Genomic DNA, 26649 nt, shown 5'->3' with positions numbered 1-26649 from the left:
TATCACTCGGTGAAAAACTCTGAATTTACACTGCGACAGCACTGAGTGTATTTACTTTACATGGACTGCAGTGATTCAAGAAGGCAGCTCACTACCACTTTCTCCAGGGCAATTAGGGATGGACAAAAAATACTGGTCTTGCAGAGGTGCTCACAAATTGTGAAAGATTAAAAGAATTGTCAGCATCCACAGCCTTTAGTGGGGTGGTTGTAGAATTCCAGACAGGTCTAGTTTGTCTTAATATCTGCCTTGTTGCTTTGTGCCATGGCACCCAAACAAATAGAACATATTAAATAAGCAATAACAGCAGCCTAATTTACTCCTGATTCATACACCACAGAAGGAAGCCATTTGGTTCAATGTGTCTGTGCCTTTGAAGTGACTACCCTTTCTCCTATTTTTGTAACTGTTTTCCCTCTCCCACATTTATCTAATTCTCTTTTGAACTTTAAGTGAATCTGCTTCCAACTCCCTGCCAGGTGATGCATTCCAAATCATAACAACATATTGAAAATATACATTTCCTTATGCCATCTCTATGTTATTTTGTCTTAAATTTGCACTCTCTGGTTACCAATATGTCTGTAGTAGAAGTAGTTCCTTGTTATCATAATCCTCAAAGGGACTGACTTACAGTCATAGAGTCATAGAGATGTACAGCATGGAAACAGACCCTCCAGTCCAACTTGTCCATGCCGATGAGATATCCCAACCCAATCTAGTCCCAGCTGCCAACACCCGGCCCATATCCCTCCAAACCCTTCCTATTCATATACCCATCCAGATGTCTTCTAAATGTTGCAATTGTACTAGCCTCCATCACTTCCTCTGGCAGCTCATTCCATAATCATAACACCCTTTGTATGAAAAGGTTGCCCCTTAGGTCTCTTTTATATTTTTCCCCTCTCACCCTAAACCTATGCCCTCTAGTTCTGGACTCCCCCACCCCAGGGAAAATACCTTGTCTATTTATCCTATTCATGGCCCTCATAATTTTATAAACCTCTATAAGGTCATCCCTCAGCCTCTGATGTTCTAGGGAAAACAGCCCTAGCCTATTCAGCCTCTTCCTAGAGCTCAAATCCTCCAACCCTGGCAACATCCCTGTCAATCTTTTCTCAACCCTTTCAAGTTTACAACATCTTTCCGATAGGAAAGAGACCAGAATTGCACGCAATATTCCAAAAGTCCTGTACAGCAGCAACATGACATCCCAACTCCTATACTCAATACTCTGACCAATAAAGGAATGCATACCAAAAGCCTTCTTCACTATCCTATCTACCTGCGACTCCACTTTCAAGGAGCTATGAACCTGCACTCCAAGGTCTCTTTGTTCAGCAACACTCCCTAGGACCTTACCATTAAGTGTACAAGTCCAGCTAAGATTTGCTTTCCCAAAATGCAGCACCTTGCATTTATCTAAATTAAACTCCATCTGCCACTTCTCAGCCCATTGGCCCATTCTCTACAACTTCTCCAAGTTATTCACTTTTTTCCACTAGCTCACCAGTTACTATAATACTTACTCTGTCACCTTTAGGACCTGGAGGTCCTTTAAATCCAGGGAGCCCCTAGGAGAAAGAAAGTTCACAGGTTAAAGAAAATGCTGAAGAAAATTGTGGGAGCAATAATGAATCCCTGAACATTATCATAGAAGGAAGCCGAGGGTAGGCAGGAGGACAAACTGATAAGAAATCCTTCTCTTTAATTCATCTCTTATGATAACACCAATGTAATAGTAATACTGTACATTGTAGTGTCAATTAATGACACAGAGAAAAGTCTACCGAACAGATTGGGTGGTTTTCTTCATTGGAATTCAAGGCAGATAGCATCCCCCCTTATGCAGGATCCCAATTTAAATCTGCATTTGGATCTCCTTTAGACTTTGAATGACCTGGAATGCAGTTGCAGCATTTTGTCTTTTGTGCTTCAGATTTGCAGAATTTGCAATTTTTATCGATGATTTCAAATCACTCTGTCACTCTCTGGTGCATTGTGTTCAAATATTCCTCAATGCCCTTTGATCAATCAATCTCTAAACATTGATAAAGTTCAATTTTCATGGGGAAATCCTCATTTACAGCAGGTGCTAAATCTAGCGGCTCCATTTGATTCAATATTGGGAATCTAATTAGGGAGATGAGAAATTGTCAAGTAAACAAGCAGTTTGGTAATGATGCTTATGCCTAAATACCATTATCCTGCTTTTGTCAGTCTGTCATGTGCTATACGTTTACTAAATGTTGAGTAAATTCAGTGGGAGACCTCAGTAGTTAAGGGCATTGAGAACTCCTTTGTCCTTCCACCACACATGGGCAGGCCCCAACAACCAAAACTATTCTCCCAATGACCAATGTTAACTTTAATAGCCCTCAAGTGACCAAACCCAATTCAGTTATAGTGAAAATGGGTGTAATACAGGGCTCCTCTTTCTCATCCCTAGAAAGTCTCAAAATTTTTTTCTGATTTTTCAAATACTTTTCAAGCCTCGGTCAAATGGGATCCCCATATTTTCTGATTCTCACTACTATATTTTTCAACTCCTCGGTAGCTGCCTTGGTGTCCCTCCCAGCATTCATATTGAAGGAGAAAAAAATTGGGGCTCAGAGTCATTCAGACCCCAGAAACCTTCACACTTACTGCACGGCCTCACCTATGAAACACTAGAATCACTAGAATAGAATCACTGTAATGCAAAAAGAGGCCATTTGGCCAATCAAGTCTACACTACTCATCCACAGAGCATCCCACCTTCAACCTCCCCCCCCATCCCAGCCCCATTACTCAGCAATTAAGCATAGCCAATCCACCTAACCTGCATATCTTTGTGCTGTGAGGAAACTCAATGGAAACCCACGCAGCCAAGGCTAGAATGTGCAAACTCCACACAAACAATCACCCAAAGGTGGTATCGAGCCTGGATTCTTGGCACTATGAGGCAGCAGTACAAGCCACTGTGCTGCCTCTGATGATTATACATATCAGTGCTAGAGGTTTATTAGTTGATAACCTGTGTTTGATTTCAGAAATAAATTAAAATAACATCACATAAGTATCTGTACAGACGAAATTAGATTTTGCTTAGTTACTTACTCTATCTCCTTGTATTCCTTGGTGACCCTATAACACAAGAAAACAATACAGCATCTTATTACTACTTTCTGAGCTGGTTCCTCTGAACTGTCCGTGTTTATAATGATATTAAGAAAAAAGAAAAAAAAACTAAGAGATTTAATTTGATAATTAAATCAAGCATGTATTTAAATTGTGCTATTTGAGATATTATTCAAAAAACACAACACTATTTCATAATAATTTTCTATATCTGCTCTTCTGTTGAAGTTATTTATTTATTTATTTTAAATAAATATCCATCTCTCGAAATTGTCCGGTCTGATTTCACTTCAATAGACTATGACTAACAAAAAGTGTGTTAATCAATTTTAATCTGTTTTAATTAGATTCTGCTAAAATATTAAAAATTCTATTTTCATTCACTGAGTACAGTTCTCCTTTTCAATTTCTGTTGTTTAACAACTGGAACAAAATTGTTATGTTATTTTGTGGGGGAACAGTTAAATTGGTTAAATGACTCAGACATGTGTAACTACTTCCCCATGATTCAAAATCACTGAGCTGGCGAATATTTCCATATTTTATTAATTCTATATTATAAGGATTTAACTTCAGTTAAAACATCTTATTATTTTAAATAATGCAAATAGAAGATCCTTCAGATCATAAAAGAATAATAGAGAGGTAGAAGAATATCAGAAATGTGAGTGAGATCATTCAAGTCATTTCCATACATGATCTCCTGTAACATGGGTCACACAGTCAAATTAACGCTCTGAGAAAAGGGTATTGCATAATTTCTTCCAGTTCCCTCCCAGACTCTGGGATCCATATTTATACATCCCACACTGGAGGAGGGAATTGGACTCAAGGCAAACATTAAGGTATAAGTCAGAGGAGTGGAAAATCTGTGTGCCATTCTGTGCCAGTCCATGCCAGTTCCAACTACAGAAATGACAGCCTCAGCCTCATTTAGCTGAGGAACTGTTGAGCATCCATAACCAATCGCAAGCACCATAGGCAGCAACTTGGACCAGTAGCAGCCCTCAGGAAGGTCCTGAGAGGAGAAGCTACAATGCTGAGGGATCAGGAAGCCATCAGTGACCCTCAGATAGGTCCTCTGAAAGGAGAAATATTGCTGCAACAGGATGAAGAGCCCAAAGCCAGACTGAGTGGGGCTCCTCAGGGTGATGTCGCAATGTTGTTTATTCACTCCTGAGATGTCACTGGCTAGTCCAGTTTATTGCCTATCCCCAGTTGCCCTTGGGAAGGTAGTGATGAGCTGCTATCTTGAACTGCTGCAGTCCATTTGGTGCAAGTAAACCCAAAGGACTATTAAGGAGGGAATTGTGATGGGAGGTTGGGAGTGGAGGGGTGGATATGGGTGATGCTAAGAATTAGTCAGTTTAGGTCCACAGCAGGAGGTGTTCTGCTGCCCCTTGCCACCTGACAAAATACAAAACCTTACAAAGCTTTTCGGCCTTTTTCTTTCCAGTTACTTGCAGTGATTCCTTCAGAACAGGAGATTAATTCACTCTTGACTAAAAAGAAGCAGTCAGAGCCTGCCTGTTGCATATTTTATCCAGTTATTGTCTAACTTTGCTTTGAGACTACAGCTCATGTGGGAACATGGTTTGCATAATCAAATCTGTGCAGGAGGCCCAGTGTCCAATTGTCTGTTGTGTGAGATGAGTTTCTGAGACTATTCGGTTTCAGGAGATAGAGGTGAGATTTTGGACTCTTTAGCTTGTCTCATTCCTGATAATAGACTTGTTAAGTCCAGTTTGTTGCATACACACCCCCTCTGTCAGTTTGTAATTGACCCCAACAAATCAGGGACCTTTCCAGTCCTCTCATTACTGATTTTTTTCTTTCTGTACTTATCCTTACAACACTTTTCAATCTTGCATTTAACCAAATATCCATCCAGCTCTATTTTAAAGCTGTTTATCAATGCAACATTAATGGTGCTTTTTTCTCATCTAATAATCAGATTCAAAATTTGAACGCTCAATGTTTCTGGAAGGAACATGAAAGACAGGAAGGGTAGTTTGTGTTTGACTTGAGTTCCTTACCCTCGGTCCAGTTGAACCAGGTGAGCCAGTGCGTCCAGGACGACCTGGGAGACCTGGAATTCCGTCTTTCCCTGGCAGGCCCTGTGTGTGTGCAAATCAGTACAATCTTCACAAATAATTTCCAACCATTTGAAATAAAATTTCCCGGACACACAGCACTGAATAAACAATTTTCAAATTCTATAAAACAGCTTGCTGACTGCTCAAAACTCTGACGTAAATATTTGGACTATTTTTAAACAGGAAAACCTCAAGTGACAAGTCAATGCCCACAGTCCAAGCAACCGAGCATGTATCAAGGAGATTTGATTTAATTTTATTTATTGTTGTCACATTTATAGAATCCCTATTGTGTGGAAACAGGCCATTTGGCCCAACAATTCCAGACTGACCCTCTGAAGAGTATCCCACCCAGTCCCATTCCCCAACCTTATTTCTTAACATTTCCCCTGACAAATTCACCTAACCTACAGATCCCTGAACACTATGGGTAATTCAGCATGGTCAATTCACCTAACCTGCACATCTTTGGATTGTGGGCGGAAACCAGAGCACCCAGAGGAAAGCCACGCAGGCACAGGGAAAATGTGCAAACTCCACACAGACAGTTGCCCGAGGCTGGAATCAAACCCAGGTCCTCGGCGCTGTGAGGTAGCAGTGCTAACCACTGAGCCACCATGGCACCCCATGTACCAAGATACAGTGGAAAGTGTTGTTTTGTGTGCTCTACAGGCAGATCGTAGCATACGAAGTGCATCAGGGTAGCAGAACACAGCGCAGAACACAGTGTTACAGCCGCAGAGAAGATGCAGTGTGTGTGTGTGAGAGAGAGAGAGAGGAATAAACATTAACATTTGAGAGGTCTAATCAAATGTCTGATGACAGCGGGGAAGAAGCTGATGATAGTGGGGAAAAAGCTGTTGATGACAGTGGGGAAGAAGCTGTTGATAACAGCAGGGAAGAAGCTGATGATAGTGGGGAAGAAGCTGTTGATGACAGTAGGGAAGAAGCTGATGATAGTGGGGAAGAAGCTGTTCTTGAATCTGTTCATACATGTATTCAAATCTTTATATCTTCTGCCCGATGGAAGAGGGTGGAAGAGAGTATAACTGGGCTGGGAGGGGGTCTTTGATTCGGTTAGTTGTTTACCAAGCAGCAGAACGTATAGATGGAGACAATGGATGGAAGGATTATAACCTATTCAGCCCTTCACTCCTGTTCCACCGAATCAATGGCTTTTCTGTATCTTCCATCCTCCTGCTATGGTTGTGCAACTATTAAGCTTTTTGTCTAACAAAGATCTACAAATTGCATTTTTGAAACTTCTCGTTGACTATCTAGCTTCAGTAGCTTTTTGGAGGAAAAGAAAGTTTGAGATTAAGTGATCAATGTTATGAGCTCACAGGTGAATTTGTAAGAATAATAGGGTGGTTACGGTAGGGAATTTTAACTTTCCAAACATAGTCTGGGACTACCATACTGATAAGGGTTTAGATGGAGAAGAATTTGTCAAGTGTGTACAAGAAAATGTTCTGATTCAGTATGTGGATGTACCTACTAGAGAAGGTACAAAGCTTGATGTAATCTTGGGAAATAAGAGAATAGGGCCCCTTAACAATCAGCAAGGCAGCCTGTGTGTGGAGCCACAGGAGATGGGGGATATACTAAACAAGTATTTTGCAACAGTGTTTACTGTGGAGAAAGACATGGAAGATGTAGAATGTGGGAAAATAGATGATGACATCTTGAAAAATGTCCAGATTACAGAGGAGATGGTGCTGGATGTCTTGAAATGCATAAAAGGGGATAAATCCCCAGGACCTGATCAGGTGTATCACAGACCTTTGTGGGAGGATAGGGAAGTGATTGCTGGGCCCCTTGCTGAGATATTTGTATCATCAATAGTCACAGGTGAGGCACTCGAAGACTGGAGGTTGGCTAACATGGTGCCACTTTTAAGATAGATGGTAAGGAAAAGCCAGGGAACTATAGACCATTGAACCTGACATTGGTGGTGGGCAAGTTGTTGGGGGGAATCCCGAGGGACAGGATTTACATGTATTTGGAAAGGCAAGGACTGATTAGGGATAGTCAACATGGCTTTGTGTGTGGGAAATCATGTCTCATGAACTTGATTGAGTTTGTTTGAAGAAGTAACAAAGAGTTGATGAGGGCAGAGTGGTGGACATGATCTATATGGGCTTAGTAATGCATTCGATAAGATTCCCTATAGGAACTTGGTTAGCAAGGTTAGAGCTCATGGAATACAGGGAGAACGAATCATTTGGATACAGAACTGGCTCAGAGGTAGAGGGTGGTGGAACACAGAAGGTGGTGGTGGAGGGTTGCTTTACAGACTGGAGACCTGTGACCAGCGGAGCTCTAACAAGGATCAGTGCTGAGTCCACTACTTTTCATCATTTATATAAATGATTGGGGTATGAACATAGGAGGTGTAGTTCGTAAGTTTGCAGATGACACCAAGATTGGAAGTGTAGTGAACAGCAAAGAAGTTTACATCAGATTACAACGGGATCTCGATCAAATAAGTCAATGGGCTGAGGTGTGGCAGATGGAGATTAGTTTAGGTAAATGCAAGGTGCTGCATTTTGGAAAAGCAGATCAGTGCAGGACTTATACACTTAATGGGAAGATCCTAGGGAATGTTGCTGAACAAAGAGACCTTGGAGTGCAGATTCATAGTTCTTGAAAGTAGAGTCTCAGGTTGGGCAGGATAGTGAAGGTGGCATTTGGTATGCTTTCCTTTACTGGACATAGCATTGAGTATAGGAATTGGGAGGTAAAAACAATGACTGCAGATGCTGGAAACCAGATTCTGGATCAGTGGTGCTGGAAGAGCACAGCAATTCAGGCAGCATCCGAGGACAGGCAAAATCGACGTTTCGGGCAAAAGCCCTTCATCGGGAATGATATAGGAATTGGGAGGTCAAGTTGCGACTGTATAGGACATTGGTTGGGCCAATTTTGGAATATTGTGTGCAGTTCTGGTCTCCTTCCTATCATAAGGATGCTATGAAACTTGAAAGAGTTCAGAAAAGGTTTACAACGATGTTGCCAGGGTTGGAGGATTTGAGCTTTAGGGAGAGGTTGAATAGGCTAGGGCTATTTTCTCTGGAGCATCAGAGGCTGAGGGGTGATCTTTTAGAGGTTTATAAAATCATGAGGGCATGGCTAGGATAAATAGACAAAGTCTTTTCCCTAGGGTGGGGGAGTCCAGAACTAGAGGGCATAAGTTCAGGGTGAAAGATATAAAAGAGACTTAAGTGGCCACTTTTTCACGGAGAGGGTGGTGCCAGAGGAAGTGGTGGAGGCTGGTACAATTGCAACACTTAAAAGGCACCTGGATGAGTATTTGAATAGGAAGGGTTTAGAGGGATGTGGGCCAAATACTGGCAAATGAGACTAGATTAGGTTAGGATATCTGGTTGGCATGCGTGAGTTGGACCGAACGGTCTATTTCTGTGCTGTACATCTCTTATGACAACAGTCGAGCTTACACTTTTATTTATTGAACTGGCTGAAAGATGGAAGCCCACGGTCTCATAATCGGAGAGTCGGAGAGTCAAATCCTTTGATCCAACTAGACCGTGCTGAACATAACCCCAAACTGAACTAATCCCACCTGCTTGCTTCTGACCCACATCCCTCCAAATCTTTTCTATATATGTTCTTATCCAAATGTTTTTTAAATGTTGTAGTTATGCCCACATTCACCACTTTCTCTGGTTCATTCCATGTGAACCATCCTCTGTGTAAAAATATTGCTCCTCGTGTCTTTTTAAAAGATTTCTCCTCTCACCTTAAAAATGTGCCCCCTAGTCTTGAAATCCCCCATCCTAGGGAAACGACAACCACCATTAACCCGACTCATGTCCCTCATGATTTTATAAACTTTTATAAGGTCATCTCTCAACCTCCAATGCTCCAGTGAAAAGCCTATCCAGCCTTGCTTTACAACTCAAATCTTCCATACCAGGCAACATTCTGGTAAATCTCCTCTGAACCTTCTCCAGCTCAATAATATCCTTCCTAAATTGGGGTGACCAGAAATGCACACAGTACTCCAGCAGAGGCTTCATCAATGTCCTGTACAACCTCAACATGACTTCCCAACTCCTATACTCTAAGGACTGAGCAATAAAGGCAAGTGTGCTGAATACCTTTTTAACCACTGTTTCTATATGTGATGCAAAACTTCAAAGAATTATGTGTCTAAATCCCTAGATCCGTCTGCTCTACAACACTTCTGAAGGCCCTACCTTTAATTGTATAAGTCTTAACCATGTTTGTTAATTGAAAATGTAATACCTCAAATGACTCCATCTGTCATTTTTCAGCCCATTGACCCATTTGATCAAAATCCCTTTGTAACCTTAAAAAACATTCTTCTGTGGGTGGGGGTCCCATGACTACACTAAGCGAGGAGGCAAATTAATACAGTATTGAATTTCTATCTCAAACAATCAGCAAACCTCAAACATTAAGGGAAGACAGTGATGTGAGACATTTTATGTCTCAGTGCTGGAGTGAAGAGGGTTTATGCCAGTGCCACAAATCTCAATTTCAGCACAGTGGAGAATGTTTCCTTGGAACTTTCAATGCAGACAAATCAGTAACATCTCTTTTTTTTAATCTCACTGACTGAGGAAGTAACCCTCCATTATTCAAGCATATTGAGGTAGAGTCGATTAGTCTGATTCATCAGACAAAGATGATATTTGGAATAGAGAAGCAGATTGGAACTAGAATGGAGAGAAGATGATCCAGCAACTTTATGATTCATGTCCAGGAACATGACAGATGATGGAGGAGCCACTGCAGATGTGAACAGTATAACACCATCCACTCTGTATCCTGACAATTTTGATTACAATCTAACATCTTGCAGTATTGTGGACTGGAAAATACTGTGACATCTCACACATATGTTAACAAGAGCAGAATGATTTATGGAAAATAATAACTTATGTTTTCTCATTTATAAAAATTGAAGAAATTTTATTTAGAGTCATAGAGTCATAAAGTCTTACAGCATGGACCAGTTTGGCCCATATCCCGCTAAAGCTTTCCTAGTCACGTACATTTCTTTTAAATGTTGTAATTGTACCTGCCTCCACCACTTCCTCTGGCAACTGATTCCATATATGCAACAACCTCTGTGTGAAAAAGTTGCCCCTCAGATTCCTTTTAAATCTTTTCCGTCTCACCTTAAACCTAGGCCCACTAGTTTTGGACTCCCCTACCATGTGGAAAAGACCTTGGCCATTCAACTTATCTATACACCTCATGATTTTGTAAATCTCTATGAGGTCACCCCTCAGCCTCCTACCCTCCAGGGAAATTGTCCCAGCCTATCCAGCCACTCCTTATAACTCAAACTCTCAAGTCTCAGTAACATCCTCATAAATCTATTTTTGCACCCTTTTCAGTTTAATACATCTTTCCAAAACCAGGATGATGAGATAGCACCTTACATGACCACAGCTCCTGCCAAAGTGCTAGCACTCATGAACTCCCATCTATCTGTTATTGAGCAAGATTTGGCATCTGGAATCAATTCACAGTTTGTGCTCCCATTGTACACCTGGAATTTTTAATCATATTCTTACTCAGTCTAGTTAAAGGAAAAGGTTTGAATGAGGAAACATCCTTCATTTGTTTGATTTAATCCTCCCAGAAAACCAAATCGGCTACCCATTTCTAAACAAATGGTTGATGTAAATTGCATCCAAATTCACTGCTCAGTGATGTTACAAGTTATCACCTTGAGGTAACTAACATGCTTTCCATTTCTCCATCAAAGCAAAACACTTTCACACAAAGGAAATGCTTTTTACTGGAGCAACCCTCACAAAGTAAATCTAAATGGACTCATGATCTGTTTGGGAACTAATGACCAATGGATTTGCAAGCTAAAGTCATCATCATCCTACCAGACCAAATGCCTGCTCTCTGATATGATAGAGATGACTGGTGATGACTTTAACTTAAGGCAAGGGGAACAGTTGAGAATGAGAGTCCTTCATGGTAATATCACCACTGTGGAATTGAATTTGTTTTACTGGCATCACTCACCAGTCACGCAGCCTTCTGAACTAACCAAACCCCTTAATGTACAAATTGATATAGAATCAGCTAGCAAGTTATTTGGCCTGTCTACAGTGCAGCTATCCAATTAGTCCCACTTCTCTACTGCATCCCCATAACACTTTTTGAGTATTTGTTCAACTTCCTTTTGAAAGCTGTTATTGAATCTATTTCCATTACCCTTTCATGTAGTGCATTCCAGATCAGTTCGCTATACAGTAATCTGTTGTCGTCATGTCCCCAGTGACAGCATTGCCAATTATCTTCAATCTTTGTTCTCTGGCTACCAACTTGTGCAAAGCAGCTTCTTATTTATTTTATTAAATTGCTTCATGATTTGGATCACTTCATTTAAATCTCCTCTTAACCTTGCCTGTAGAATAATGTCAACTTCTTCACAGAATTAACATCCATCATCCATTGTGTATGGGTTATTTTCTTTCACCTGAGGTAGTACGTCAGCTTTCTGTTCAAATACATTCAGCAACTGAATGTAAATGAGTTCATTAAAGGGCTTACCCGTTCTCCTTTTTCTCCCTTATCAGCGAATGCAAATGAATCATATCCTCCACTTGTTTGTAAACCTGTGAAACCTAGTTGACCCTGAAATATATAAGAATGCAGCATGTGAATAGAGTGATCTGTCCACTCACTGTTAACACTGATTAAAGTGTAAACAACAATGGACAATACCATTCATCCAAAAATAACTGAGAAGTTACTGAAAAGTAACTGGCTCCGTTGGGCCAGTGGCATAGTGGATAACTTATTGGATATTGGATCAGATGGTTGTAGATCTGAGTCCTTTCTGATTCAAGTGCGATGTGCTACTTTGTCATTGTCGCACGTTGACCATTGTCTGTTCGTTGTTGTTTGTTGATGTCCTCCTTAGCTGCAGGGATTGGGTCAGTGTGCTTTCGAATTTGGGTATATATCAACTTAATGTCAGACTGCTTTAAAACAGGTTGTGAGGAGCTGTAGGCTGGGGCAGCGTGGTGGCTCAGTGGTTAGCAGTGTTGCTTCACAGCTCCCGGGACCCAGGTTCAATTCCAGCCTTGGGCGACTGTCTGTGTGGAGTTTGCACGTTCTCCGTGTGTCTGTGTGGGTTTCCTCCGGGCGACCCAGTTTCCTCCCACAGTCCAAAGATGTGACGGTTAGGCGAATTGGCCATGCTAAATTGCCCATAGTGTTCAGGGATGTATTAGTCTGGGATAAATGTAAGGAAATGGATCTGGTTGGGTTGCTGTTCAGAGGGTCAGTGTGGACTTGTTGGGCCGAAAGACCTGTTTCCACACTGTAGGAATTCTATATAAAAAAGACTATGTATCTATCCTTACTGTACTCAGTTATCACTTTAGCAGGTTGCCATCTTTTATTATTCCCCTTTAAGAAATAACGAAGTTGCATTTCTACAGTCTTTCATGATCTCAGGACCTTCCTAAGTCTTATACAGCTAACTAAGTACTTTTTGCAATTTAGTTGTCATTTTAATACAGAAAACGTGATGGTACAGATGCAGCAATGTTTCACAAACAGCATTCTGATAAATGACCAAGTGTCAGCTAAAGGATAAGCGTTGCCTAGGATACTGGGCAAAACTGCTCTGCACTTCTTCAGAAAGTGGCATGTGATCACTGCATCCATTCGAGGGGTTGGATTTAACTTATCATCCAAAATGTAGCACTGCTGACAATGCACCATTCCTTCGGTATTGCACTGGAGTGTCAGCCGAGATTATATATTCAAATCTCCAAACCATTTCACTCAGAGGTGCAAGAGTTATCCATGGAGCCAAGGTTAGAACCTCAGAATGGGGTTTTACAGTCACAAATCAGATGGGTCAGCAACACTCCCCCATCCCCACCATCCTCACACTCGGACACACACCACTCCCAATTCACTTAAAGAGTTGAAGTTTTTACATATGGCAAGGTACTGTACATTAAACGCTCGTCCCATATGGTTCTAGTGATTAAATGCATAACATGTTTTGATGCTGGGTTATACAGTCTGAAGTGTTCCCAGTTTAGATTCCTGAAGGCAGATGGAGGAGGAACATCTGCCAGGATTCCTGTTTCTGATCATTATCTAGTGTGTGGTGCTAGACCCATTCTCCAGTGGGTCCTGCACTTAGCAGGTACCACAAGATATTCAGAGCAGAAATGGCAAACAAATAAAGCAGACACAATAAGCAATAACAGTCAGATTACTTTCCATAAAAAAATCTAAGACTCAAGGGGGATTTTTAGAGTATTGTAATGGAATCAGACAGTTCAGTGTTAGTTACAGAGGACAATGTTTTACCTGCTCAATGAGTTGAATGTCTTGTATTCTCCCACCCAGGAGTAAAACATTCACTGCTTGATCTGCTTGAATTGCCTTTAGTCCATTAGTTAAAGTAAATGTTTGTAATTCAGTTAGTATAGATTTTACAGATACTCACCGGCTTTCCTGGAGATCCCATTTCACCCTGAAATTAAGAATCAAAAAATTTAGAGAGATTATTCTTTGTTACTTGACTGTCTTTGACAAAGCTGGCCCATGCTGGTGACAGATTCAAACTTATATCCTTGTTAGCATAAAACTCAACTTTAAGTGCTATATATGCCAGGTGAAATGCACCTAGTGCCTGAGTTCAGAACACTCGTGCCTCGTTACTTAAAATCTGCCCACTATCTACGAGGCACAAGTCAGGAGCGTAATGGAATGTCTCCAACTGCAAGAAACTCAACACCATGCAGGATAAAGAAGCTTGGTCAATTCCCCTCTACACCCCATGTAGCATCTGTAACATTCACTCCTTCCACTACTAGCCACAGTGTACACCATCTATAAGATACACTGCAACAACTCACCAAGGCTCCTTTGACAGCACCTTCCAAACTCAAAACCATTATCACCTAAAGAGACAAAGGGACTGGATACTTAGGAACAGCACCACTTGAATTTTACCCTCCACGCCACGCAGTATTCTGACCTGGAAATATATTGCAGCTCCTTCAGTGTCACTGGGTCAAAATAGTGCTTGGAGCTCCTTTCCTAACAGCATTGAGAGTATATCTACACCACACAGATAGCAGCAATTCCAGAAGACAGTACACCACTGGCTTTTCAAGGACAATTAAGAACAGTCAATAAATGCTAGCCCAGCTAGTGATGCCACATCCCATTGAAGTTAAAAAGAAGGTCAGTGTTCATTGCTAATGTTAAGGTCTGATTTGTCTGATTTATTGCTTTTGAGGCAGCTGCAGAATCAGGACTTACTAAATACCAGGAGGATGAACTGCTTGTACTGACTGAGGCAGCAGGGCTGGGAGAGATTAAAGCTGAAGGACTACAGGTAGTAGGTTAATGAAATAAAGTGAGGAAAGATTCAAGAGTGAAAGACGGATAGAAAAGGAAAAATATCAAGCAGGTTGGCTGTCAACAATGAAAACTGATCCAGAGAATTCCATAAGCTGGAAAATCTAGAGTATGCAAAGCATTGATCGGTGTTGTCATGGAAGTAAATGCAATTACTTTAAAACATAGAACAGAAAAATTCATCAAAATTATATTACCAGTTTGTCTGCTAAGTTGCTACAATGTTAAAGAAATAGTAATATATTTCAGATTAGAAAATATACAAGACACAAAATAAATATGCAAATACTATTACCTGTTCTCCCTTCTGACCCTGCAAACATAAAATATAAGAAACAGTTAGTTGTTTTGAAATCTTAAAATAGATTTACTTTCTGAAAGGACTTGACCTAACATATTCTATGGAAACTAAAGAACGGTGGATACTGGAAATCAGAAATAAAAATATAAATTGTTCAGAAAAACAGAACTGTTCTGCAAAAAGGTCAGTGGACTTGAAACATTAATTTTGCTTTCTCTCCATTGATACTGCCAGAACTGCTGAGCTTTTCCTGTAATTTCTGATTTTGTTTCTACCATATAGAATCCCTACAATGTCGAAACAGGCCCTTTGGCTCAACAAGTCCACACCGACCCTCCGAAGTGTAACCCACCCAGATCCATTCCCCCACCCTACATTTACCTCAGACCAATGCACCTAACCTACACATCCCCGAACACTAGGGGCAATTTAACATGGCCAATTCATCCAACCTGCATATCTTTGGACTGTGGGGGGAAACCAGAGCACCCGGAGGAAACCCACGCAGACACGGGGTGAATTTGCAAACTCCACACAGACAGACAATCACCCGAGGCTGGAATCGAACCCAGGTCCCTGCTACTGTGAGGCAGCAGTGCTAACCACTGAGCCAGCATGCCACCCCGTGTTTGATAGCTGTTTTTCTGTTTGACTTTGACAATGTTTGAATGCTTCTAAAAGTGAAACCTATTCATCTGAAGGAAAGGAAGTGCATTGCCTCTCATTATCTGCACTGAGTGTCGCCAAATCAAACCAGGATAAACCTTTCTTCTCCATGAGGCATAGATTTGTATAGTATGGAAACAGACCATTTAGTCAATATCCCTCTAAACCCTTCCTATTCACTTACTCACCCAAATGCCTTTTAAATGTTGCAATTGTACCAACCTTCACCTGTTCCTCTGGCAGCTCATTCCATACACGCACCACCCTCTGCGTGAAAAAGCTGCCCCTTCAGTTCCTTTTAAATCTTTCCCCTCTCACCTTAAACAAATGCCTGCTAAGTTTGGACTTTCCTATGATGGGGAAAAGATCTTGGCTTTTCACCCTATCCAAACCCTCATGATTTTGTAAACTTCTGTTTTGTCAGCCGCCCTCCTCAACCTCCAATGCTCCAGGGAAAATAGCCTCAGCCTATTCAGTTTCTCCCTTTGGATCCCTATAGCTCCAACCCTGGCAATGTCCTTGTAAATCTTTGCTGAACCCTTTCAAATTTCATAACATCTTTCCTATTGCTGTGAGACCAGAATCGCACACAGTATTCAAAAAGTGGTCTAACTGATGTCCTGTACAGCCACAATATGACCTCCCAACTCCTATACATAATACACTGACCAACAAAGGCAAGAGTACCAAATGCTTCTTCACTATCCTGTCTACCTGTGACTCCACTTTCAAGGAACTATGAACCTGCACTCTAAGATCTCTTGGTTCGGCAACACTCCCTTGGACCTCACCATTAAGTGTATATGTCCTGGGGGATCCAAGATGGCGGCGACCCAGTAAGACTGAGTCTATAGTGCTCCTCCCAAGACCTGGGCACAGTGGGTCACCTACCCCCTACCAATCTCACCAAATCATTTATAAATCATTTATAATAGTTTAGTAACTGAATTAGTGGTTTAATATTACATTTAAGCAACTTTATCCTAAGTTAAAATGACTAAAGGGAAGGGAGCCCGCAGCTCTCAGCATGCAGCAACCCCTCCCCCACACTCTCCAGCTGCAGCAGAGGCGTCCACAGCCGCCCCGGGGGACTTACCTGCAGTAGCAAGCCTTACAGAAATGATTTCCAAGCTTGACTCGAAGATCGATGCTTTTATCGTCGAATCCAGGAACCGTTGGGAGTCGTTGTCGGCCGCGCTGAAGAAGCACGACCGTGAAATTGAAGAAATTCAACGCCGAGTCGGAGGGGCGGAGCTAAAGGCCGCGACCTCGGAGACAACCGCTCAATCGGCCGTGGATCAGGTCCGGACTCTCGAGCAGCGAGTCCGGACCTTGGAAAATCATATTGACGACCTCGATAATCGAGGTCGTCGAAAAAATATTCGTTTGCTGGGCCTTCCCGAGCAGGAAGAGGAAGGCCAGCTTACAGCATTCCTGGAGCAGTGGCTGCCACAACTTTTAAATCTGGAAGCTGGATCAGGCCAGGTAAGGGTGGAATGGGCCTACCGGGTAGCAATACGCGGGCCCGGCTCAAACCAGCGCCCGCGCCCGGTCCTGTTCCGGCTGCAGAGCTACAGAGAGAGGCAGATACTCCTGGAAGCCTCTAGAAATCTCGGAAAAGACCCCCAAGCTATGATCTACAAAGGATCCAAGATCATGCTATTTCAGGACTTTTCCCCGGCTCTGGTTCGAAAGAGGAAAGCATTCGACGAGGCGAAGAAGCGTTTAAGGGACTTAAATGTACAGTACTCCTTACGCTACCCAGCGATGTTACGCTTTAACCATGAAGGTTCTGTATATAACTTTGGATCACCAGAAAAGGCTAAGGAATTCTTGGACTCTCTTAGATAAACTGTAGGACATAATGGATGTTGGTCTGCCTTCCCCCCCGTTTTGGTTTATATCCCCTCCCTTTTTTTTTCTTACCTTATTGCTTAATATTATTATGGGGGGTGGGGAGAGGGATTTGATTTTCTCCCCCCCCCCCCCTTGGAGTTGTTTTCTGTTATTATTTTATGTATATATGAGGGGTGTATGTACATGTGTGTGTATGTATGTATATATATATATATGTATGTGTATGTATATATATGTATATATAAGTTGGGGGATTTGGTTAATGTTGGTGGGGGGAGGTGGTTACCTTATTCGATTTTACCTCTGTCTTTAGGAGCGGGGTTGTTTTTCCCTTCGTTATTTTGTATTATCATATTTAATTATTATTTGTTGAACTGGTAATTTTATAGTTATATGTTTATATATGGTATTAACATTACCAAATATACCCAGGTGTTGGTAGGGGTGGGGGTGGGGTGCTCACTGTTAACTCTAGCTTTGTATTATATTTGAATTTTCCTCACTTTATTGAGGAGTGCCTGGGTCAAGGGTGGGGCATTGGTTGGGAGAGGATATGAGGGATTTTTGGAGAGGAAGTGATGCCCCCTGGGAACAAGGGGGAAAGTCTCCACTTAGACACGTTTTATATTTTTTTTATTTAGAAATAGTTTTTTACTGTATTGTTGTGGGTGTATTAAAGAGGGTTTATTTTTGTAAATTTTACATGTTCCATGCTCGGGATGTTCTGGATAGGGTTCCCCCTCCCGAGGGGTCTCGGATTGGCCCAGAGGATTATGGTTGATCAATCGGTTAAGTGGTGCACCTGGAATGTCAAAGGGAGTAATTCGCCACTTAAAAGGAAGAAAATATTATCAAATCTTAAGAAGGAAAGAGTTGATATAGCTCTCCTACAGGAGACGCATCTGTCAGATAAAGAACACTTGAAATTACGACAGGGCGGATTTGATCAGGCCTTTTTTTCTTCTTTTAGCTCAAAAAGCAGGGGAGTTGTTATTCTTGTTCGGAAGAATTTCCCTTTCAAAATCCTAAAGCAGATAAAAGACGAATCTGGACGATATATCTTGATTAAAGCTCTCATAAATGGAGAGGAATATGGGATTTTAAATTTGTACTGCCCCCCGGCACACCCCTTTAAATTTATAACAGAAGCCTTCTCAAAATTGATGGCTTTTAATGCCCGTCATATAATTATAGGGGGAGACTTTAATTGTATTATGGATCCGGAAATAGACAGGATTCCCAAGAGTACTGCAGGAGTATCTCCCAGATCTAGACAATTGATGGATCTGAACAAAGAATTAGGATTAGTAGATGTATGGAGATGTCTTCATCCACAGGGTAGAGATTTTTCTTTCTACTCTAATCCACATAAATGTCATACCAGAATTGATATGTTTTTTGCCCCCTCAATTTTTTTAAATTCCATATCATCCTGTAAAATAGGTAATATAGCAATTTCTGACCACGCTGCTGTATATATGGAAACTAAGGCGAGGAACAGTGGGACATCCCCTCGGCATTGGCGTATGGACCCCTTCTTAATGAAAGATAGTAAATTTGTAAAGTACTTCTCTCAAGAATTTAAAACTTTTTTAGAAATTAATTCAGGTACAGCTAGCAACCCGTCAATGATGTGGGAGACCATCAAAGCTTACACGCGAGGCTTGATCATCTCCTACTCAGCGACCCAGAAGAAATTAAAAGGAGAACAACAGCGTTTGCTTGAAGCCCGCTTAAAAGCGGCTGAAACAGCATACACTGATAGACCCTCTATTATTAAATTGCAAAGGATTACAGCTCTTAGGACAGCTCTAAATACTACACTTACTCAAACGGCTAAGAGGGAAATATTATTTGCAAAGCAAAGATTATATGAATATGGCGACAAACCGGGTAGATACTTAGCATTTCTTGCAAAGAAAAAAAAGGCCCCTCAGACGATTATGTCTATTAAGGAAAGTACGGGTATTTTGACTCATGATCATAAAAAGATTAATGCGACCTTTAGAAAATTCTATTCTGAGTTATATAAATCACAGGATTGTGAAGATAGGGCGAAGAGGATGCAGTCATTTTTTAAAAATTTGACTTTTCCAGACCTAACTCCGGAACAAGTATCGGTCCTAAATGCTCCTCTTACACCCCAAGAAATAGTTGATGCAATTAGGCACCTTCAAAATGGTAAGGCGCCGGGCCCAGATGGCTTTCAAGCTGAATTCTATAAAGAATTTACAGAAATACTGGTTGGTCCACTTATGGACATGTATAACTATGCATATAGTCAGGGCTGTCTCCCGCCTTCGCTGAAAGAGGCAAATATCTCTCTTATCCTCAAAAAAGGAAAGGACCCAGAAGATTGTACATCATACAGACCAATATCCTTGCTAAATGTAGATTTTAAAATCCTCTCTAAAATGTTAGCACTGAGATTAGAAAGGATACTGCCACATATTATAAAGGAGGATCAGACGGGGTTTATTAAGGGCCGTAGATCATCTAATAATGTTAGAAGGGCTCTGAATATGATTCAAGCTTGTCATCAGGGAAAGATACCAGGAGTAGTGGTTTCATTAGACGCGGAAAAGGCATTTGATAGGGTCGAATGGTCATATTTGTTTTACACATTGGAGAGGTTTGGTGTTGGACAGGTGTTTACCAAATGGATCTCAACATTGTATAGTGATCCCAAAGCAGTTGTGGTTACCAATGGATTAGGCTCGGATAGCTTCAGTGTGGGTAGGGGCTGCCGTCAGGGATGTCCCCTCTCGCCATTGTTATTCACGCTAATAATTGAACCACTAGCAGAAGCTATACGAGCTGATCCTAACATAGTGGCCCCAAGGATTGGTACAGGTAAACATAAAATTACCCTTTATGCAGATGATGTTCTTCTATTCCTCAGTAACCCTTTGATGTCCATACCTCGCTTAATCCAAGTTATTAATACATTTAGTGCATTCTCAGGCTATAAAATTAATTTTTCAAAATCGGAAGCTATGCCAATGGGTGGCCTTGCTGTGATACCCCGCTTAGCGGACGGTTCCCTTTTTCCCTTTCGCTGGTCCCTGGAGGGTTTCTTATATTTAGGCATTTTTATTACTCCAGTATTTGGTCAGTTGTATAAGGCTAATTTTGTGTATTTATTGGAAAGGATAAGGCAGGACCTCCAGCGATGGGGAGACCTGCCAATTTCCTGGCTGGGTCGAATAGCATTAATCAAAATGAATATCCTGCCCCGTCTCCTATATCCTATGAGAATGCTTCCGGTGATGCTGCCGAGGACAGCTTTATGTAAATTATACGGCTGGCTGAGTTCCTTTATCTGGAACCATAGGCGACCCCTCATTAAGCTGAAGAAGCTACAGCTTCCACAGGCAAGGGGTGGATTGGACTTCCCAGATTTTAGGAAATATCAATTAAGTTCCCTATTAAGTTATATAGCTGATTGGGCCTTGTCTGATCCACAATCAATCTGGTTGGACATCGAGGCTTCTCAAGTAAAATACCCACTTATTAACCTTTTATTCTCAGACAAGAGGAAAATCATTACAGATCACTGTAAAAACCCTATAATACTGAATACAATCAAGGCTTGGAATATAATGCGGCAAAATGAGGGTAATTCACATAAAACATCCCCCTATGCACCGATAGTGGGAGCATGGGGATTCCAACCGGGATTAACAGATGCCACTTTTAAACTCTGGAGAGCCAGGGGTATCTCATGTCTTGGGGATTTATTTAAAGATGGGGTCCTGATGTCTTTCGGACAGCTGCGTCAGAAATTCGGATTACCCAATGGAGACCTCTTTCGATACTTTCAAATTCGAGATTTTATACAGAAGAAGACTACGTTATTAGATAGTCTTTATAAATCCGATAGAGAATGTAGTGTCCTACGACCAGTGGGGGTATCTTCCGTCAGTAATATTTATCATTTGCTACATGATGAAGTATCGGGAGATATGGATAATCTGCTTAAAACATGGGATCAGGATCTGGGACTAGAAATCTCCACAGAAACGTGGAATGATATCTGGGAAAATGCTAGAAGAATTACTATTTGTAACAGAACCCAGGCTATCCAGCTGAAGATACTTCATAGGGCCCATATAGCACCGGTCCGATTGGCAAAATTTAAGGCAGGAGCATCTCCAATGTGTCCTAAATGCAAAATAGAGGTGGGCACTCTTGTACATTGCTTATGGACCTGTCATAAGATCCGTGGATATTGGACTAAAGTAGCAAGTACCCTGACAGAAATTTTAGGAACGGAAATAAAAGTGGACCCCGTATCTCTCCTCTTGGGCTTTTCGAACTTTCCCTCCCTGGACACGTACGGGAAGAGACTATTTTCTATTCTTTCTTTCTGTGCAAGGAAAAATATTTTGATGAACTGGGTGGCGGAGGGCCCCCCTGGACTTTCAAATTGGCACAGACTAATTATGGAATGTATTCCCCTTGACTTCCTTACAAATATGGTGCACCGAAAGACCGAATTATTTTATAAAATATGGCAGCCCTTTTTGAATTACATAAATACAGATATTTCGGCTATCCTAACAAGGGCTTTTATTTAATTGAGACCACGAACCTGGCTGGTCCGCGGCCCCTCGGGGGAGGAATCCCGCACGAATACGGGTTTTATCATATCTGATGTTAACACATCCCGAGCATGTAAGAGACTTAAATATACACCCTGATTAGTTGTAGGTTAGATTAGTAGATAGTTGAGTTTTGTCTGTTTGTTTTTTTTTGTTGTTTTTTTTTTGGGGTTTTTTTTTTGTTGTTTTGTTTTGTTTTGTTTTTTTTTGTTGTCAAATTTTGGCTATTGTATATTTGAGCTAATTGTATATCAATGTTTATATCTGAGAGTTTTGTTTATTTTTGTAAACTTGTAAAAATGTTAAATTTCTAATAAAAATATCTATAAAAAAAAAAAAAAAAAAAAAAAGTGTATATGTCCTACCCTGACTTGACCTACTAAAATGCAGCACCTCACATTTATCTAAATTAAACTCCTTGAACCATTGGCCCATCTGATCAATATCCCATTGTACAATGAGATAATCTTCTTGGTTCTCTAGTACACTACCAATTTTGGTATCATCTGCAAACTTATTAACTAACCTCCTTTATTCACAACCAAATCATTGATACAAATAACAAAAAGTAATGGACCCAGCACTGATCCTTGTGGCACACTGCTGGTCACAGGCCTCCAGACTGAAAATCAACCCTCCACCACCGCCCTTTATCTCCTGCCTTCAAGCCAGTTCTGTATCTAAATGGCCAGCTCTCCCTGTATTCCATGTGATCTCGCTTTGCTAACCATGCAGAACCTTGTTAAATGCCTTACTAAAGTCCATATAAACCACATCCACTGCTCTGCCTTCATCAATCTTCTTTGTCACTTCCTCAAAAACTTAATCAAGTTACAACAATGTAATTTATTCCTCAGCCTTAAACACTTCTTCAGTGGAACTTCTTTAGATTTGCACACTAAGGTTTGTGACGGGATGTGCAGGTCAGAAGTTCATGTATATGCTTCAGCATGCTGTTGAAAGAAAATCAATTCATTAAAATTAATGAAAGTAAAATGAATAATTGAAGGGCCACAATGACCAATGATTGCAGCACCCAAAATCCCAGTATCAGCACCTCCTTATTGGAAGTAGAACTATGTCAAATCAAATGTTGTATTCTTCAATGTATTTAAAAAGGAGATGATATTCATCCAATAAAGATACTTTGAGCTAAGTGCAAAGGCTTTCTTTGCTCACATAGTCCATGGCTATTTTGCGGTAGAAGACCTCAGTCTGTTGATTATATTCCTCCCCACCTCAACCACCTTGTCCAGTCAAACATTCTTTTTCTCCATTTTTATTACAAAGGTTATAACTAATTAAAATTCTAGAATAAACTGAAAATAAAATATTTTGCTTGATGCCTCAGTGATGTGGTTCACTCAGAGAAATGCCCCTGGTGAATATGTTCCTGGATAATGCAGTGTTGGGAAGGTTGGCATTTTGTATTGTACCCTTCACTGTGTCGTGAACAATTTGTCTAGAGCCATCTAGTAAGAGTGCAAGCAAAATTCAGCTACACATTGATGGAGGAGACAGTGGGCAGGACATCCCTTATGCACTCCGTCTCAGTGAAATAGTGGAAGTGAAAGTGAACATTGTATGGAAACTGTCAGCAGACCCACAACCACCTATTTTACTCCCCAGCTGATGATGAATTCTACTCCTGTGATGGAGAACTGACTGAATTGTCATTTAGCATCATATTGTTCAGAAGCTCACCTTCAAGCAGTGTGATGCACAGGGACCTTCAGGCTTTCTGACATCTTCAACTTCATGCTTGGAGGCTTTGGATATTATAGATTCTGTTTGCTGATTATCTATGTTGGACCTGGTTTCAGATCCACCTTGTATAGGATACTAGAAGACACATAAATTATCAGATATAAAGCACAGCAACCCAAACAAAAAAACAATAGAAGGGAAACAAATGCTCTGATGGGTAATATCAGATTGTTTTTGTAAGGAACTCACAGTAGTTTTATGGATAAGCTTTCTGTACTAAACCAGGGCATCAGGACCAGAGATTAACAGAGGAAACTTCAAGTTAAACATAATTTATAGAGCAACTACTTCACATTGAAAGGTTAACTTTCCCTTTACAAAATACCAGCAAATAGCTCTGTTGGGAAGAGGTGTTGGGAAACTGTGTGCATAATCTGATAATGTTCCATCTAATTTAACCCCAAAATGCTGTGAGTACTTGATTTCTGAATCTTATCTCTGGTGGCCAAAAGTCCTTTTGGCATTAAACAGATAGAAAGCATGTGCTCTGGAATAGACCTTGAATAGATGACACCCTGCCAATTAACGGCCTCAAATGCAACATTCAGAAATCGTAGACAGGGATTGGTAGAGCTTGCAATGTATACCAAGATTGACTAAGGGCAATGCAAAATAACTGTTGGATTCTTAAATGGATTAAAGAATCAATATGAGCTTCCTGGCTTGAATGTTCCATATTTTTAACTGCTTAGTCTCAGTCTGGTCTTCATTGTCACAACTGAAAAGATAGTAGTCAAGCAGATAAGAAAACCTCAGTCCCTGGTCTTTCCACAGTTGTCAGGTGAGAACGTATAGGCTAACATTGACTGACTGTGCCCTAAGAGTCCTACCCCATGCAATTTCAATGGGAAACAGCTGTTGGGTGATTCCCAATGTTGACTAAAGTCACCACAGTCCAGGAGATATGCTCTCTCATGAGGCAGAGATGATTGGTAGTGGTTTAACCTGAGGGTCACCATGCCTCAGGCAATGGGAGAGGTTGAGGAGGTGGTGACACCAGCGAGTACAGGAATTAAACTCATGTTGTTTGGTTTCACTGCATCCAGCCATGCAGCCAGCTGAGCAAACTGAACCGTGATAGGAAGGAGATACGGGCATGAATCTGTGTTTTAGCATTCCACAGTACAGCTTGCTAGATCTGCAGAATACCATCTCACCAAGCAGCAGCTATTATCGTCTGCTCCTTTAGTGCCATCCAGAATATTCATTGAATTCATTGAATTCTTGTGCCTGCCTTTCAAAGAGTTATCCAATTGGCTCCGTTTCCTACCCTATCCCCAAAGCTCTACAAATGTTTCTCCTTTAAGTATTATTTATGCTATATAATTGTTTATATTGTGTAAATGTCAACCCCAACATGCGATCCAAAATATCCTTAACTTTTCACTTTTCTCATATATAAGTTGATCCCAGATTCTTGATGAAAAGTTGCCATTGTCTTTCTAGTTGCATTTACTGGTCACTTCTCATGAAGGTTGACTCTCAATCTCATTCACAAACTGTCCACTCGATGTTTTCTCTTTTCAGCCTTCGCTATGAGTGGAAGCTCAGAAGAGGAACAGTAAGAGGAGGAAGTGAGTTAGTGGGACAGAATTTCAGAGATTGGAATAGGCCACTCAAAAATGGTGCCAATCAGGTCATAAATGCTCCTTCACTTCCAACCTAAAATAATAAGAAAGTGGATGACCTGAAATGCATCATCACACTCAGGAACATGCATGTATTTCAAATGCTCAAAATTATCACTCAAGTGAAATTCAAACCTTGACCTTTTTAAGATAAATACTTGGGCCCAAAAAGTTGACTTATATAATATAAACGTTAGTTATCCAATTCTATTCTGAAAATTATTACTGAAGTTGCCTCCACCAGCCTTTCACACTCGTAACAACTCTTTCTGTAAAAATATACAGTCTTTTGCCTTAAATTTGCATCCTCTGGTTACCTATACTTTTGCCACTGGAAACATTTTCTCCATTTTAGTCCATCAAAACTCAAGATTTTGAACATCTTTATCAAATCTCACCTTAGCTAACCAAAAGAGTACAATCCTGGTTTCTCAAGTCTCTCCACATAACTAAAGCCCCAGAGACCTGTGCCTCCCCTAATCCATTCCTTAATCTTTGACCTGCAGAGTTCAAAATGTATGGATGATGTAACGAAGTGAACAAACAAGATGCAAGCAATTCCTACCTCAGTCACGGAGGCTTCACTGCAGATCCTTTCGACCAGCTCTCTTTCAATCAATGGTAAATCATCAAACGTGCTCGCGAAAAATATATTATTTTGGGGCCCACGGTAGATGATTCTTTTGAGTTCCTCCATATCTGCACTCGCAATCCCCACAGAGATGACCTTAATACCTGAAAGATTATTTCACGCTTGAGAATTTGTCTCATGGTTTGTGAAGTCACATGGATCTCTTGATTAGATTAGTTCCTTATCATCAGACTCAACCTTTTACTCTTCTGTCTAATTAAAATATCACTGCAATAATTCTGTAATAGGACACAATGTACAGCATAGCTCAGAAGCCCCTTGCCTCTATGTTTTCCAATTAATCCCCATCACCCCGTTTTACCAGAGGGGCTTGCAATTTTTTCCACTTCAAGTAACCTTTTTGCAAATTATTATTAAAACCTGCTTCCCACATCATTACGGGCAGAACATTCTTGATCACTTTAAAAACAATCAGTGTCGTTTTCTTATATTCGTGATTTCTCTCAATCTTTTGCTAATTACCTTAAATCTGTGACCTTGGTTACTAACCCATCTGTCACAGAAAACAGTTTCTTTTTAATTAGTCTATTATAAGCCTTCATGGAAC

The 26649-nt window shown here is 40.9% G+C and overlaps 1 protein-coding gene across 1 annotated transcript in view; it reads right to left on the bottom strand.

Annotated features, from left to right (window-relative positions):
* col7a1l (collagen type VII alpha 1-like) overlaps positions 1–26649 on the bottom strand; it is a 432947-nt gene that overhangs the window by 303554 nt on the left and 102744 nt on the right. The window contains exons 23-30 of the mRNA XM_087999395.1: positions 26016–26185; positions 23760–23897; positions 14923–14940; positions 13708–13734; positions 11784–11867; positions 5157–5237; positions 3100–3126; positions 1530–1574 (exon numbers count right to left, since the gene is read on the bottom strand). Coding sequence (XP_087855521.1) covers positions 1530–1574; positions 3100–3126; positions 5157–5237; positions 11784–11867; positions 13708–13734; positions 14923–14940; positions 23760–23897; positions 26016–26185 — 590 coding nt within the window. The remainder of the gene's footprint in view (positions 1–1529; positions 1575–3099; positions 3127–5156; positions 5238–11783; positions 11868–13707; positions 13735–14922; positions 14941–23759; positions 23898–26015; positions 26186–26649) is intronic.

This window comes from Chiloscyllium plagiosum, unplaced genomic scaffold, assembly GCF_037043375.1.
Source record: "Chiloscyllium plagiosum isolate Xiang-an unplaced genomic scaffold, Cpla_swu_hap1 HiC_scaffold_23, whole genome shotgun sequence".
Classification (NCBI taxonomy): Eukaryota; Metazoa; Chordata; class Chondrichthyes; order Orectolobiformes; family Hemiscylliidae; genus Chiloscyllium; species Chiloscyllium plagiosum.
The sequence above is the reverse complement of the archived record's forward strand: the minus strand, read 5'-3'. Positions and strand labels throughout refer to the sequence as shown.